Source organism: Coenobita brevimanus, chromosome 71, assembly GCF_032717465.1.
Source record: "Coenobita brevimanus isolate Jiangsu-jjx chromosome 71, ASM3271746v2, whole genome shotgun sequence".
In the NCBI taxonomy this organism is placed as follows: Eukaryota; Metazoa; Arthropoda; class Malacostraca; order Decapoda; family Coenobitidae; genus Coenobita; species Coenobita brevimanus.
The window spans coordinates 49,284,572-49,301,651 of NC_137024.1; the positions used below are offsets into that span (position 1 = coordinate 49,284,572).

The 17,080-nt window shown below is 41.2% G+C and overlaps 1 protein-coding gene across 2 annotated transcripts in view; it reads left to right on the plus strand.

Annotated features, from left to right (window-relative positions):
- The first annotated feature begins 2,462 nt into the window (after window positions 1–2,462).
- Window positions 2,463–17,080, plus strand: part of LOC145406858 (uncharacterized) — a 19,767-nt gene continuing 5,149 nt past the window's right edge. Inside the window, exons 1-3 of one of the 2 annotated variants that reach the window (XM_080277969.1) lie at window positions 2,465–2,542; window positions 6,730–6,841; window positions 8,713–8,871. In XM_080277969.1, coding sequence (XP_080134095.1) covers window positions 6,737–6,841; window positions 8,713–8,871 — 264 coding nt within the window. In that variant the 5' untranslated portion in view covers window positions 2,465–2,542; window positions 6,730–6,736. Of the gene's footprint in view, window positions 2,543–6,729; window positions 6,842–8,712; window positions 8,872–17,080 lie in introns of both variants that reach the window. The other variant, XM_080277970.1, reaches the window with a different exon arrangement.

Below are 17,080 nucleotides of genomic sequence, written 5' to 3' on the forward strand. Positions count from 1 at the left end.
AATTTTAAGAAGCTTCACCATTTATGCTCCCACCCTTGCTACTTTCCTATCCTTGTCTTTGACCCGGAGTAGTTACATTAGTTAAGATCTCTCTGTATTTTATAACAGTCTCGAAAGCTCAAGAGATCTGTTTGTTTTCCTTTGTATTCCTTTGCACCCTCTTCCTTACCCATACTCCACCCCCTTCTCATCCGCACTCCTCGTCCTTTAATCCACACTCTCCCCCCGTCCACACTCTCTCCCCATCCACACTCTCCTCTAATCCACGCTCTCCCTCATCCACATTCTGTTTAGTAGTATGCTCTCTCATTCACATTCTCCCTCATCCTTGCTTTGTTCCTGTTGAGGGTATTCCCAGAAGAGTATTAATAACTAGTACAGTAATCAGTGTGGGTTCCTTTACCCTTTCAATGTGCCTTTGTTTAGTTGTGTGTGTGTGTGTGTGTGTGTGTGTGTGTGTGTGTGTGAGAGAGAGAGAGAGAGAAAGAGAGAGAGAGAGAATGTGAGTGTACCCGCTAATGAATGGTTACATGCAGGTGTGTGAGACTGGCGTTGAGTGAGTGCGCGTGTATGCATGTCTCTTGGTGTATACCGACCACACTCGACCCGACCTTGATCCAAAAGATGAGGAGGGGGAAGGCGCTGGTGGCAAGGGGAAGAGGACGGGGGAGGAGGGGAGTGTTGTGGGAGGAAAGGGGAAAGGGGAAGGTGAGGGGGATAAGGGAGGTGGAGAGAGGCATTTGTCGAGGGGAGATGAAGAAGGATGATTAAGAGGTGAGAGACTGGGAAGGTGGGATGAAAGAGGAGAAAGTGGAATGTGGTTGTAGGGAAGGGGGAAGGGGTACTGGAGAAGAGGGGAATGGGAAAGGCGGAAGGATTACAAAGGGGAGGAAGACGGTGGAGTAGGTAAGGGAGAGGGATGTATCGGTTGGGTAAGACGAGGGAAGGGAGAAAGCTGAGGGGGATGAAAGGGGAACAGGAGCAGTGTGATTTGTGGAAGAGAGGGGAAGGGAGAGGCAATGAGGAAGTGAGAGTGGATAAGGGAAAAGGAAGGGGGTGAAGGGGAAGCTGGGGGAAAGAAAAGGTAAGAGGGTGACACAGGAACAAGGAAGGTGAGAAGGATGAGGGGTGGAAGGAGAAGAGGTAGGTAAGAAGAAGCGGGCAGAGAAAAGGAATGACAGAGTGAGCGGAGGGCTAAAGAGAAGGAGGGGAGGGGTGAGAAGAAATGAGAAGTGAAGGGTGACTGAGGGTAATTTGGGAGAGTAGGTGAGAAGATGAGGCGAAAGAAGAAAGAGGAGAGGAAAAGTGAGAGGATGAGGAAGAAATGAGGGAAAAAGGTAAAAGGATGGGAAGTGGCAGTGAGTTGGATGTGGACGAAGGTATGAGGAAAAGGGGTGAGAAGGGAAGAGAGAAATATGAGGGTGGGAGAGAAAAGGGGGAGAAGGGAAAGAGTTAGGGGAAGTAGGAAAGGGGTGAGGAGGGAAATAAAGTCAAGGGGTTCATAGAGCTCTCCACCCCAGGCCTTAACCCCTCAACCCTCTCCCTCACCTCTTCCCTCTCCCCCCTTCCTGTCATTACCTTACACATTTCATTACCATGTACACCTCAAGAGGGGGAAGGGGGTAAGGAAGAAGAATGAGGAATGAGGGAAGGAGGAAGAAGGAAGGAAGGAAGGAGGGAGGAGGAAGGAAGGAGGGAGGAGGAAGGAAGGAAGGAGGGAAGAGAGAGGGGAATAAGGGAAGAAGAAAAGGTGGAGCAAGTTTAGAACAGAGAGAGAGAGAGAGAGAGAGATGTTAGTTAAAAAGTAGGAATTAATATCACAAGGGATGGCGAGTTGAGAGTGCGTAGATACGTATAGGCCTACCCCCAAATCGACATGCCATACGAAATTAAGTGTAAGGGAGGGGCCGGCGCAGGTTCGAATCTTATTTGTTATTAAGACTTCTATGTGGCTTTACTTATTCGTTAATTTTCCTTTCTTTGAAATGTAGATGTGGTTACCATTGATACTGGGAGGTGTTCCCTTCACAGTCTCTGTTGACTACTAGCCTGGTAACTAACTACACAGTCATCTCTCTTGCAGGTTGGAACTCAGCCTCAAGTACACAAAAGGTCTAAAGTGAGACTCACTTTATTTTAAGTTTTAGTACCATCCATCCACACAGCATCCAACCCTATATTGCATTATTAGGAGAGTAAGAGCCCATCGCAAAGCTATTTTGTGCGGAAATTTCAGGCTCGGGTGATCAGGCACTCCTCCCTGAACAGCATTATATGAATAATAAATCCCATCCTTTCCTAGTAACTAAATCCTAATGGGTACATGCAGCTGGAGCGCATTGTGCATCAAGGCAGTGAATGGACTAAGCAAGATGGCGACGGGGAGGAGGGCACCGGAAGCAGTGTGTGGGAGTATATAAGAGAGGTGAGACCCGCCCTGGATCATTACACACGCACACACTCACGTGCATCTCGCATGTACACAGAGGCACGGTCGCACGCACGCAAGCACTGTCAGACGCGCAGGCGGCCAGGTGTCCAGGTAAGGCGGGCATTGAAGTCAGGGAGGGACAGTGTCATTCTGAAGAATGTGTATTTTCGTATTTTGCTGAAGAATGTGTATTTTCTTATTTTGCTCTTGCTAACACCAAACTATTTTATTCAATTTTAGTATATAACTAACTCCTCCGATGCAAACAAGTCTCTCCAGAGACTAAGAAAAACATCTTGTTGTAGCACTAACAATATAAAATACGTCATTCTTGTGAAGCGATTAACCTCTTGGCTGTATGTTGCCAACTGTAACTCTTTGGCTGTCAGTCGTCTGCTTTACTGGAGCACGACGATTTAATTCAACTCAGATAAGCCAACAACAGCAAAATGGCAGAAAATTGTCTCGATGAGTGTTCTTACCTAAAATGAAAAACTCTATTTGCTTTCAAAAGTCATGCCACAGACAAATATTGTAGGCAGTGAGTTAGCACTCATGTCATTGTGAAAAGTTGTTTTCATCAAGTAATATAGCCAAGTGTCTCAGGTAAGATAAATATTGTTGAAAACACTATGGTTTAGTGACAAAGAGAAACTTATTTAAAAATATTAAAAAACGACAAAAGTCAGTCCCATATTACATTCATCGGGGGTGAAGGAGGGCCAAGATTCCCTTCATCATAGCAGGAGACCGACCTACGTCCCCGGTACCATTTTATATTGTAGAAAAATCCCCTTGTCACCTATCGAATCCTAACCCTTATTTGTGTGCAAAACACGGCCTTTTCCGATCAAGAGGTCTTCCATCAGACCATCACTCGTATATAATAAAGGGTGACGCAAAGTAAAAGCCTGGAGAAAGCGAAGGTATTATTTTCAGACTGTATGTTTCTCTGGACATGACCTCTTAAAATTCTTTCAGTGTGAGAGAATGAAGAGTGTGAATCATTATGTTCAATGAGGCGTGAGATAGCGGAACTTCGCAGATATTTTTACATTAATTCTGTTTGCCACACTGTGTCAAAAGCATTTCGAACGTCGTTCTTTATTAGAGAAGTTTTGTAATTGTTAGTAGAATCACTGAGAAGAAAATTAATGGTAATAATGAATGCCCTAAGTCGAAAGGTGGGGACAGAAGGTAAATTGCTTTGAACCAGAGTCCTTTGTCTTCAAAATGATGTTAACACAAATTATGTAGTTTTCGTAAATACTACCTGCTGTCTAAGGTAGGCTGATCGGTTTGCCCTTAGTGGGTCAGTGGGATCTCCGGCAAGTGTGGATGTAGAAAAATAACGATAATGCATCTGATTTTGTGTTTTTATTATTGTACTGGCTCACAAGAGTTTCGGGTGCGCCTGTGCACCGTTATCAATTAAAGTCACTTAATTTACGTCTCGCAACATTATGTCTGATATCCTTTAAGATGTCATAAAACTCTATCAGCGTGTCCCAGAGGCGGTATGACGTATGCATTCGTATATGATTCTGTCCAGCCCGTTACAACTGTTCTGGTGGAATAACTAGTATAAAAACCTCCATAATGTTTTCGATTACATCGTTAGTAACTCCAGCAAAATGAAATAATCTTGCTCATATTTTATCACTGTTACACCCAAAGAAGACTGCATTCAGATGAAAAGTATGATTCAGCTTCACGCGAAAACAAAAACTGAAAAAGTGTTTTATCTAGTAGCTTCTTCTCTCCCCCCTGCCAATAGAGGCCACGATGCAAAGCATGTACCGTGTGTCAAGAAGGCTAGTAGGTTGGATATGTGAAGCTGTATTCAGCAGACGGAGTCAGCTATGGTGCATGTGTAGGTATGTAAAAAATGATGTCATATGAACCCTTTCGATTCAAGCACGTCACTCTAAGACTGAATAATACCCTCTGGATTAAAAAGAAAATAAATAAATAAAATGATGGTAAAAATAATTATAATAATACTAATCTATCTATTTATCTATCTATCTGTCTATCTATCTATTGCCAGACGCCTTAATCCCGTAAGGGGTGGCCACAAACAAATCGCCTTCATGTCGCCCTGTCCCCCGCCATTTCACTTTCCCGCTCCCAGCTCACACTCCCCGCTCTCGTATACCTCTCCACTCCATCCCTCCATCTCATCCTCGCCTCCCTCTCCCTCTCCCCCTCTCCACCTCGCTCCCATACACTCTTCTCGTCAGTCTCTCACTCTCCATCCTCTCCACATGGCGAAACCACCTCACTGTGTTTCTCCTAACACTTCCTGTCACATCCACATCCACACCACAACGCTCCTTCACTTCCTCATTTGTCAATCTGTCTCCCCATGTGACTCCACAGGCTTCTCTCAAATAACTCATTTCTACTGCTCTCACACTTGACTTCTGCCCTCCAGCAAGGTCCAAGCTTCACATCCATACGTCAGCGCTGGTATCACAATATTGTCTTGTAGTAACTTTTTTACTTCCATGTTCACTTCTCTGTTTCTTATCACTGCTTTCAAGGAACCAGCAACCTTTCTTCCTTGTTGTACCCTTTCAAGCATTTCACCCGCCAAACTTCCATCTTTACTCATCACACTACCCAAGTACTTAAACGCACTCACAATTTCCATTTCCTCCTCATTCAGCCTCATTGTACATCCACTGACTTCACTTCTCTCGAAGACCATTACTTTACTCTTCCCTACATTCACCTTTAGATTCAGTTTCTTTCACACTCTCCCAAACTCATCCACCAAGCCTTGCAGCTCCCCTTCGTCTTCACTTAACAACACAGTATCATCTGCAAACAACAGTATAGGGAGTTTCCAAACACTGCCCTCTCTCACTAGGGCCGCTCCAACATCCACTGCCCTATAACCCCGTCCATATACAGATTGAACAACCATGGAGACATAACACATACCTGTTTCAATCCAACCTTCAAATAGAAAAATTAACTAAGATCCGGAAAAATCCCCAATATTGACCCCAGGCGATCTCAGAGAAAAATCAACCGATTGGAACCATACTCCCTACCGGCCTGCGTCCACCTTAAGGCTATTTTGTAGTAAAATTTCAGCTTCCTAGCTTAAGCAGTTCTTGAGATAACGTAGCTGACTCACTTTTCTGTGTTCTGGATAATATTTGTAGATCCGGCTGACGAACTGCCACTATATTTGGCCAAAAGAAGCGCACAGCCCTTCGACTAAGTTGGCTAAGTTTGAAGGCTCCAGGCCAACTAGCCTATGAAATATCGCAATTTTAAAATAAGTAATAATAATAACGATAATAATAATGATAGTAATAATAATAATAATAATAATAATAATAATAATAATAACAACAACAATGATAAAATAATAATAATAATAATAATAATAATAATAACAACAACAATGATAAAATAATAATAATAATAATAATAATAATTATTATTATTATTATTATTATTATTACCTCCGCCAAGCAGGTTATGTTTTCACCCTTGTCCGTTTGTTTGTTGGTTGGTTGGTTGGTTTGTGAGCAAGATTACACAAAAACTACTGGACGGATTTCCACGAAACTTGGTAGAAGAATTGGCCTTGGCCCAGAATAGACTCCATTAAATTTTGGTGCCGATGCGGATAAAGGTGCGGATCCAGGATTTTTTTTTTTTTTTTCACTGTAACATTGCGAGATAGGGAGTTTTTTTTTTACATTTTCGTAAATTTTTCAGTGAACATTGCATGGATCTTCATGAAAAAAATCAGGCATATTTAGGATGTTGGTATCTACGAATGTGTACAGTTTGGCGCGGATCCATGTAATATTCCGGATCTAGCGGATTTAAATATGTTTATATAGGGGGGTAGTGTATTTCCGGCTGCCGTACAGTAACAAATAGGACTACACCTGGTTCCTGGAGGAGGTATGCGCTCTACTGATGCCATTCTAGTTATTATTATTATTATTATTATTATTATTATTATTAATTATTATTATTGTTATTATTATTATTATTATTATTATTATTATCATTATTATTATTATTATTATTATTATTATTATTATTATTATTACTATTATTACTATTATCATTATTATTGTTGTTATTATTATTATTATTATTATTATTATTATTATTATTATTATTATTATTATTATTATTACAAGAACAAGCAAACCTCCTAAAGGGAAGTGGGAAGTTTTAATGATAATAATAAAGGCCCTGGAGTTGAAGAGGGAGGGGGGTGGGAGTCGATGCACACTAAGACCTTGACTTCCCACTGGCAGGTCGGTGATGGGCGAGGGCGTGAGGGTGGCGGCGGTGACGGTGGCGGCCTTGGCGGGGGCGGTGGTGGTGGCAGGGCAGGCGGCCTTCTACAACAACTACGCCTTCACTAAGGTAATGTGGCTCTGGATGCTGGGTCTTGAGGGTGACTGTCTGCGCCTGACTCCTTCACTCGAGGGACGTCATTTAAAGTTTATTTCTTGCTTGTATCACAATGATTATTTTCAGGTTTAATGACTCGAAAACATAGTACAAAGAATAATGAAGGCTACACGTAACTCCACCACCTCAAAAGCAGCAAGAATAAAATAAAAATGCGCCATCGGAGTTGTTGTTGTTGTCGATGTTGTAATACCCCAGCGCGTCTGATCGAGCAGGCCGATCAATCGCAGGCAAGCAACCGCTCCTGCACGGTCGTCCCGTGCAAGGAACCATTGTTCCCATGCCGCTGACAGCGCTTCGTAACAACGAGGCATGGAGGTTAGTATGGATGCTTGGTTCCTAGGTGCATATCGCATATGCGTCTATCCATCTAGTTAACAGGGACACCATAGTAGGCTCCACGTCACCCCGTTTTTTGGTAATATGGTTACCATCCAGCGTTGTAAATGGACTCCTGAGTTACAACAAACCATTCGGCTCGTCGCTCAGTGCAGGCTAGAGCCGCCTGAAATGGAAAGAACATTAATAAATTGTGACAGGAAGGATGCGAGAACTAGGAAGAGCGGAGACACACACAGAAAAGAATGATAGACATGCAGGAAGAAGTAGGCAGCACTGTATCAAGTGTGTGGATGATGGGCGCCCCTACCTACTACCACGTCATCAGAGTGAAGCAGTGAAGCACTTATAATGACGTCTGTCACGTGTCAGTTGGCTCCCACCAGAAGGTTTGGCTAGGCGTAGGGGAGAACTCCTGTAGTGAAGGGCCTAATGATGGGTATATATACAACCGTTCTGTTTTGAATAAAATTCCTTTAAATTGAATAAGATCGTCTGGAGATACCAAAACTATTATAAAAAGAAGCTGCCGTTAAACTACTGTAGTTAATAAATGCCAGCAGCGAAAAAATATATCAGTCCAATGTCACTGTTAAGTACAATGTTAGACCAGAGGTACGATGCTTTTACTGCTGGGCAAGACGGACTTCTTCAACTAAAGGAAGTTTTTTCGAACTGGAAGGGTTACATACAACCTTTATTAACCCCTTCACTACCTGGGTGCTGTCATGAACTGATTAAATCGTCTGGTAACTGTAAGAATAAACTACAAAAAGACCTCGCCGGAAGTTGGGGTATTCATGCATTTTGCTACCTGCATTTCTGTGTTGGTAAATATTTAACAGTGGAGTCTGATGTTTCTATATCCGGTGACTGAGCTCTACTTGATATACTGCTGCTTTCGATAAGAAATGTGTTTTTATCTTCTGAATACTATCCGTTCTTTGACCCCAACTGATAATAACGCTTAGTGTGTGTGTGTGTGTGTGTGTGTGTGTGTGTGTGTGTGTGTGTGAGAGAGAGAGAGAGAAAAAAAAAAATCGGCCTCTTCAGTACGAGGACCTCCGTTAAATTTTATTGTCTCGATCTCTATGGCAAATTTCGTTCAGGTTAGGGGAGATTTCTCGAACTGGAGGAGTTAAATATTGCCTTCATTAACCCTTCCCTGATGCTGGAGAGGGATGCCTTAGTAGCGCCAAAATCAGGCGGCTCCGCTGCTCAGTTATACAAACGGCCATCAACTCCCTTCTTACCCCCGGAAAGAAAGATGGTCGACTAGAGAAGGTGGTCATCACCGGGAGATGGGCGGATGGTGGGGGCTTTTATGACCCGCCTCCCCAGGTGACTCCGAGGTTGGATGTTGAGACGACATTTTTGCTGACTTTAAAATAAGAAGTGTGTGAGCCTATCTTACCATTGCAAGTCCCTCACTTAGCTGTAACGTCTATCCAGGCGCCATATCATCATCCTTAGTCCTCTTGCAGGTGATGTCTGAGTGCATAGGTGAGGCTGCCTACCAGGAATACCAGCAGAAGGTGGCAGAAGCTCGACATGAGTGTGGTGGCGGGGCGGTGGTGGGGGGCGTCAGGAACCCCCTCTTCACGTCACTCTTCCCGGGATCCTTCTCTATCAACCCATTCCAGGTGAGCCAAGAGAGGCGAGCTAGTAGACCGCATTCTTAATGGCATAGGAGACTTCATAGTACTTCCAGTGGCCTCACAGTAGTTTGTATGACTGACTTACTTTATAGCACTTAGTACGAGACTTTCTAGCAATTTTTTATGCCTAATAGAACTTTTTATGCCAATGAACCGTATTCTCATTTGCATTGCGGGCCTCGCAGTACTTCATGTGCTACTGCACAGTAGGATATTTTATAGCACATCCAACGCTGATGGATGGTGTCCTTGCTGATATAGGGGACTTTGTAGCATCTACGGATTTTATGCTAACGGGCCGTAGTTTAAGTGGCATTAGAGATATCGTAGCACATTTTGTTAATGGAGGAAAAAAAAACAGATTAGCAACTGAATTAAAATTGCCTGTAAATTTAAAGACCTAGCTATACGTACTGTATAAGCACATCTATCAGTTATGGAGCACAACATGAGTGACTATCAGTCAACAAAGCCGATGTGTTCTCACTGTTGCCTCTTCATCACCTATCTTACACATCAAAAGTAATAAAGAGGTACCTTCTTATAACCCTCAGAACGGTTAAAATCGTAACTGGTGAGTACGTTCACTGCATACTTTTTAAGAGAATGAAAGATTAAAACCAAAAGTGAGGAGAGTGTGTTCTAACCATAAATCCAAAAATGACACCAAGGGTAACTGGCAGCCACGATTTTGTGTGTGTGTGTGTGTGTGTGTGTGTGTGTGTGTGTGTGTGTGTGTGTTCGCATTAATTACTTTGCATTCGAAAATTTTACAGATCTTAGGGCCAGTGACGAATTTACAAAGCTACAGTTACTATTTCCCGATAATGAATTGCGTTCATGGCAGCGTGGACAGGACAACTCTTGCTGGCAGCATAGGCTACCGTTGCCTATTCTCCATGTTTTCAATATATCTGTTATAATATAAACACCGTATTGAAGACAAGCCTTTATTAAGGTGACAACGTTTCGTTTTATACATGCTTTTTCCAAGCCTGTATAAAGCGAAACGTTGTCACCTTAATAAAGGCTTGTCTTCAATACGATGTTTATATTACATTCTGTCGGCTTGTTGTCCTCTCTCTCACATGTCTGTTATACTCGTTATCTCCATTTGATCTATTTTTATTTAGCCAAAAAGGGTTATACAGTCTTAGTCAAATTATGTAAAAACAAGTAAGACACAGTCATAAGAGAATCCTTAATCATTCATAGCCTATCATTCTTAGTCTTTGAGAGAAATGAAGCTACAAAACTGCTCATTGCTAAAAATATTAAGCCCAAATGGTGGAACATAGATATTAAACGTTGCCTGTCAGCTTATGAATTTGCAGACCAAAAATATAATATCACAAAGAATCTAAGTGATAAAAATAATTATGATGCTTTTCGTAGTAAAGAAAAAAAAAAGAAAGAAAGAAAGAATTTGAAGCTCATGTTGCTCATATCAGTCAATCCAGTCCTAAAGAATTTCCCAGTTACATCAGAAACAAGAAGGTAAAAACACCAACAAAAGGCCCACTAGTCAAAGACCACGGAGAGCATACTGATGATGAAATGGAGATGGCTAAAACTCTCAACATTGTCTTTGCATTCTAGTTTACAGTGGAAAATACAGATACCATTCCCGCAGCTTCTCCTGTTGTCTTAGAAGAGGGGAACATAATTAGCGACATTACTGTTAGTGAGAATGATGTACAATTTGTCACTGACAAACTTAGTCAATAAAACACCGGGGCCGGATAAAATATCTCCGCGCATACTAAAAGCAGCAATGAATGAAATATCAAAGTCATTAGCTGAGCTGTTCAATAAACCATCAAGAAGTAGTAAGGTGCCTCATGAGTGGAAGCGAGCAAATGAAACCCCAGTATTTCAAAAACTCATCAAATCACAACCAGAAAATAATCGCCCAAGAAGTTTAACGTCTGTGGTGTCCAAGTTGTTGGAAACTATAATCAGACATGTTTCTTAAGCACTTAGAAGAAATTATTTAATCAAAGATTCTCAACATTGTTTTCTGGATAATCGCTCTTGCGTTATGGATATCTTGGATTTCTTCTATGATGTATTCATCATGATCATTATACCAGATCCGCTGACATTGTGTATCTTGATTTGCAAAAAGCATTTAATGAAGTTCTCCACAAAAGACTGCTTCAGAACATGAAGGCACGTGGGTTCAGAGGCAACGTGCCCGGGGGGATCGATACATGGCTTACAGGACGTTGAGTCGTAATAAATGGTTAAGAACAAGACAGACAAGATGTTGTAAGTTGAGTGCCATGAGACTCAGTACTGGGTCTTATTCTGTTTTTAAAATGATATATACGAGGGATTATTTTGTAAAAATCCAAATTTGCTGATGATACTAAGGCTGAAAACAGCAGACACATTTTTACAGAGACAGGCAATTCAGAGTGACCTTGATTAACTGTTTATTTGGGCTCAAACATGGCAGATGGATTTTGATATTAGTAAATGCAAAGTGCTAAACACTGGAAGTAGAAACGAAAACCCAGTTACACTATGAACAGTTCTACACTAGACAATGCTGACCACGAAGAAAACTTAGGAATTATGGCAACAAGTGATATTAAACCAAGCAAACAGTGAACGGAGGCTGTTAAGAAACCCAACAGACTACTCGGATTCATAGATTATTCGAATATAAATAAGAAAATATCATTTACAAGTATACCCAGACTTTGAGTACTGCGTCCAGCTCTGGTCGCCTGATTATAAAAAAAGTTATAAAGAAACTTGAGAGACTACAATGAAGGGTGACAAAAATGATACCTAGGCTCAGAAATACTCTAAATAAACTATACTGGGAGTGCTTAGAAGCCTTGATTCTCGTTACCTAACTAAAAGTAGATTATGAGGAGATTTAATTCAAGTAATTAAAATATTCAAAGCACATGATAAAACGGTTATCGATAAATATTTCCCAGTAGATCGATAGAATTATAATCGAGGTAATGAGCATAAAATTATTGGCAAACGTTTCCAGTCACACGAGGCTAAGCATTTCTTCCTCAGTAGAGTTATAAATACTCGTCTGTGGAATATATTACCCTCCAGTGTAGTAAACTGTTGTAGTGCTAACCTTTGAAAATTGTTTGGATAAGCCTCTGTCTTCTAACCCCCCGCTAGGTACGTTCACTCTCAAGTAATAAATTTTTTGAGTATATATACCTTTTATTTTTTCTTTCGGGGCTTGGAAGATACAGCCACAAAACAAAACTGAAATATATTGTTGATTTTATGTTAATTTCCTCTTCACGTAGATGGTGTAGAATAAGATATCGTTTCCCTCTTTCCTATAAAATTTCCATGAAAGCTATTCTATGCTGCACGGTGGTCCTTCTTACCATATCGTGCCGGCTTCGTACGGAGAGTTTCATGGGTAAGGGGAGGTGGAGCCTTTCTGCATTTCCATCCTTATCTTCAAATGATAGCATAGTTTTGTTTTTTATACCCTTCCCGATAACAAACAGCCACGAAAAGACAAACAGGTCTGTTGCTGTTAGCTTTTTTTGTGCCCCTTTGTATTCTTTTGAGTAACTAAGTTAAAATGTTAAGAGGCCTAAGTTTATGGACAGTTGCTGGATGGCAAAGTAGGAGCAAGAGGAAAAAAAATCGATCTGAAAATATACAGTACAGATTTTGAATGACGTGTAAGAAAACCGAAATGGGAAAAAATGTGTACAAAGCAGCTTATAATAACCGGAAAATGAAAGATATATGAGAACCGTTAACTCAAAATTATCTTCTGGAAACTATATAAATGATAAAGTAAGAAATGCGTACAGTACAGTGCATACTATTAAGTAGCATGACAAGGCCATTAAGATACACAAACGAGGACATAGCCAGGAGCATCATGACAACACTGATTATGCAAACGCTTGAATATGTTGCATTAGTTTGGAAACCACATTAGAAAAGTCACTCTAACAAATTAAAAAGGGCAATGAGTAGCCAAACGAAGAGTGCTTAGGTTAAGCGATTTAAGTTATGAAGAAAAGTGAAAAGACAGCGCTCATACCCATGAGGAGGAGAGAGAGAGAGAGAGAGAGAGAGAGAGAGAGAGAGAGAGAGAATGTGATGATATTGTAAAAGTGTGTAAAAGAAAAGCAGGAAACTGACAAGAGACTACACAATACCTGCAAATAGAAGTTCAAGAGAACACAGCCGGATTTTGCATAAGTTAAGAGACGATGAAGGTGGAAAAGAGTTTAATATACTGATGAGAGCAGCTGACTTTGAAAGAAGTTACCAGTTGAAGCTATGTGAGCTAAAAACACTGAGAAGTTTAATAAGAAGAACGGTAAAATAGCAAGAGAAAAAAAGGACAATACGGATCTGACAAACTTGTTTTTGTTGTTGTTGATCAACCTCTGGCTTAGCAGACCTATTAACCACAGGCAAGCAACTGCACCTGCATGGCTGTACCGTGCAGTGAATTGATATTTCCATAAGGTTGACAGCGCCTTCCCAGAGCGAGGCGTGTGGAAAAGTGTGGAAGTTTGGTTCCTGGGCTAATGTCTCCACCAAGTTAACAGGGGCACCATAACAGGGTCCACATCATATCATGATCTGGTTAAATTGTTACCACCCAGCGTTGTAATTGGTTTCCCAGGTTACAGGAAGCCATTGGGGTTGTCACTCAGTGTAGAGCCACTTGTAGTGGAAAGAAGAGTAATAAAAAGTGACCGAAAGGAATGGAAGAATTATGAAAGGAAGAGGTCAGACAGACACAATGATAAAGGTGAAGAAAGAAATAGGCAGTACTACATTAAATGAGTGGATGATGGTCACCTACTCAGACTGGCAAAAATACAGCTAGATGGAGTACACACACACACACACACACACACACACACACACACACACACACACACATTTTATATATATATATATATATATATATATATATATATATATATATATATATATATATATATATATCCATCCATCCATCCATCATCCAATCCAACATTGCCCCATTAGGAGCCTGGGACTAGGCAGTTGGTCCCGATATTTAAGATGAGAGTGACCAGCCTCACTTATCCCTGAGTGGCATTACATGAGCAATCAACCCCAACCATCCCTCGGATATAAACCTTCACGGGCTCAATCCGATTGGAGCGCAATAATTACCCACTAAACCACCAGGTGCTGAAATTTGGTTATATGGTTACCACCCAGCATAGTAAATGGTTTCCTTGTGTACAGAAAACCATTTGGCATGTCACTCAGTGTAGAGTCACCCACAGGCACAAGGAAGAGGAAAGAATGAAGGAAAGAAAGACAGAAGTGGGAGTGTAAAGTTACCCGTAGGCAGAAGGACAAGGAAAGAATGAAGGAAAGAAAGACAGAAGAAGATGGAAGGAAAGAAGGATGGAGGAGAGGAAAGGGCAGACACCCAACAGCAGCACTACATCGTCTGAGTGGATGGTAAGTACCCCCACCTACCACATATATATATATATATATATATATATATATGGAGCCTCTGTGGTACAGTGGTTAAGTGGTTAAGTGTGCGTCTCGCACGCTTGTGGGCGGGGGTTCGTCTCCCCGCCAGAGTTGTAAAAACTTTGGGAAACGTTCACCAAGCCACTGACCACTTTGGCGGACACAAGGGGTGCTGTGGTTGAACCTGTGTCGCATACTAATATGCTTGCACCCAGTCGGCTTAAGGCGGGCCGATTACACTTGGTTCACAGACTACACACACATCCAAAGCCACTACAACACTGCAATCAGACTGACAAGCACGTCTCACCCTGCATAGTCTCTACCAGACAGCCTAAGCCACTAGGTAGAGATCCATTGGCTGTATCGTCCCTGCATCGGTAGGGATAGGCCGGTCCTGCAGTGGTCCTCAACGGCTGATGATGATATATATATATATATATATATATCAATCAATCATTTCCTGTGGCACCCTCGGGGATGCATAGGGCCTCGATGAACTCACACCACCACATCCTATCTTGTGCTAACTCCTCAAGATCTCCCCAACACTCATCTCCAGCTTCCCGTCTCATTGTCCTCACCCACGTCTCTTTTGGCCTTCCTCTACCTCTCCTACCAAGTGCCACCCACCCTGGTGTACCTCGTACTATTCCCTGTCTCCTATACACATGTCCCAGCCATTTCCATCGTGAGAATCTAACATATTCATCGATCGGCTGCACTCCCGTTATTTCTCTAATTCTACTATTTGGTATCCTTTCCCACCACTTAACTCCTAATATTCTTCTAAGTGCTTTATTTTCAAACACCAAGAATTTATTTTCCATAGTCACTGTGCTGTACCAAGACTCGTGTCCATAAATTAAGATACTCCTAACCATTACCTTATAAAGTTTGATTTTTGTATGCACAGAGAAATTGTTATTATTCCAAATATTTTTAAGCATTCCCATTGCCTGATTAGCCTTCTTTAACCTTTCCTCGAATTCAAAGTTCAAAGAACCATCCTTGGCTAAATAAGTACCTAAATATTTAAACCTATCAACTTGCTTTACAACCATACCTCCAATTACACATTCCTGCGCATTTTCCATATTCATATTGATTATTTCAGTTTTTCCACAATTAATAACCAAACCCACCTTGCGACCTTCACTCACCAAATAGTCCAACACTCTCTGCATCTCTTCTGGACCATCACAAATCAAAACTATATCATCTGCATAATCTAAATCCAAAAGTTTCCTGTTCTCTCCCCAAAGTATACCTGCACCGGTTTCTGTTCCAACGCGTTTCATAATGTAATCAATGACCAATATAAATAGTAAAGGCGATAGAACACCACCTTGAATTACTCCGGACTTGACTTCAAACGAATCACTCAGACAACCATCAACCATCCCTTTACAAAATGTGTCCTCATGCATGATCATAATGACCCTCACAAACTCCTCTGGTATTCCGTAATGTCTCATGATCTTCCCCATAGTCTCTCTCGAAACACTATCAAAAGCCTTTTCAAAATCAACAAAACAAAGACTTAACGGTACTCTCATTTCATTAACTTGCTGCATCAGATGCCTAACTATAAAGATCTGATCATTGCAACCACGTCCCTTTCTAAAACCAGCCTGTTCATCCCTCAGAATACCCTCAACCACCGGCTCCAACCTATTTAACAACACTCTACTGAAAACTTTCAAAGCTATCGGTGACAAAGAGATTCCCCTCCAATTACCACATTCACTCAGGTCTCCCTTCTTCGGAACTTTAACAATTACACCATTCTTCCAAACTGATGGTAGTAACCCCGTCACCCATATCTTATTGAATAGCTTGGTCAAGATCATTATTAATCTATCCCCCTCCACTTTAAACATTTCCGGAAATAAACCATCCTCCCCGGGTGCCTTATTATTCTTTAACTGTTTTACTGCTTTCTCCACTTCTGCAAGCCTCAACTCTCCTGTTTCTATATTTAAATCTTCCTGAGCAGACGGTATAACCTCTTCTGGTGGTATTGGTTATTAAGAACTGTCTCAAAATGCTCTTTCCATCTATTTTTAATATCTCCATCTTTGGTCAATAAATTTCCTTCCCTGTCTCTAACTGGTATTTCCTTGCGTTTATATATATATATATATATATATATATATATATATATATATATATATATATATATATATATATGGAACCTTTGTGGTAGAGTGTGCGTCTCGTACACGAGTGGACCACGGTTCGCACCCCACCAGGGTAATAAACTTTGGGAGTGTTCACCCGGCCACGTACTGCATTGGCGGACACAAGGGGTGCTTTGGTTGAACTAGTGTCGCTATCTGTAAAGTATGCTTGCACCCAGTCGGCTTGCGCGGGCCGATTACACTTGGTTCACAGACTACACACACATCCAAAGCCACTCCAACACTACAATTACACTTACAAGCACTACTCACCCTACATACAATCTCTACCAGACAGTCTAAGCCACTTGGTAGAGATACATTGGCTGTATCATCCCGACTTCGGTCGGGATAGGCCGATCCTGCAGTGGATACTCAAACGGTTGATTATATATATATATATATATATATATATATATATATATATATATATATATATATATATATATATATATATACTCTTACTTGTCTATCTAAATTTCAGCTGAACTAATTGTTTATAGTTTTCAATCGTGTATCGATTTTCA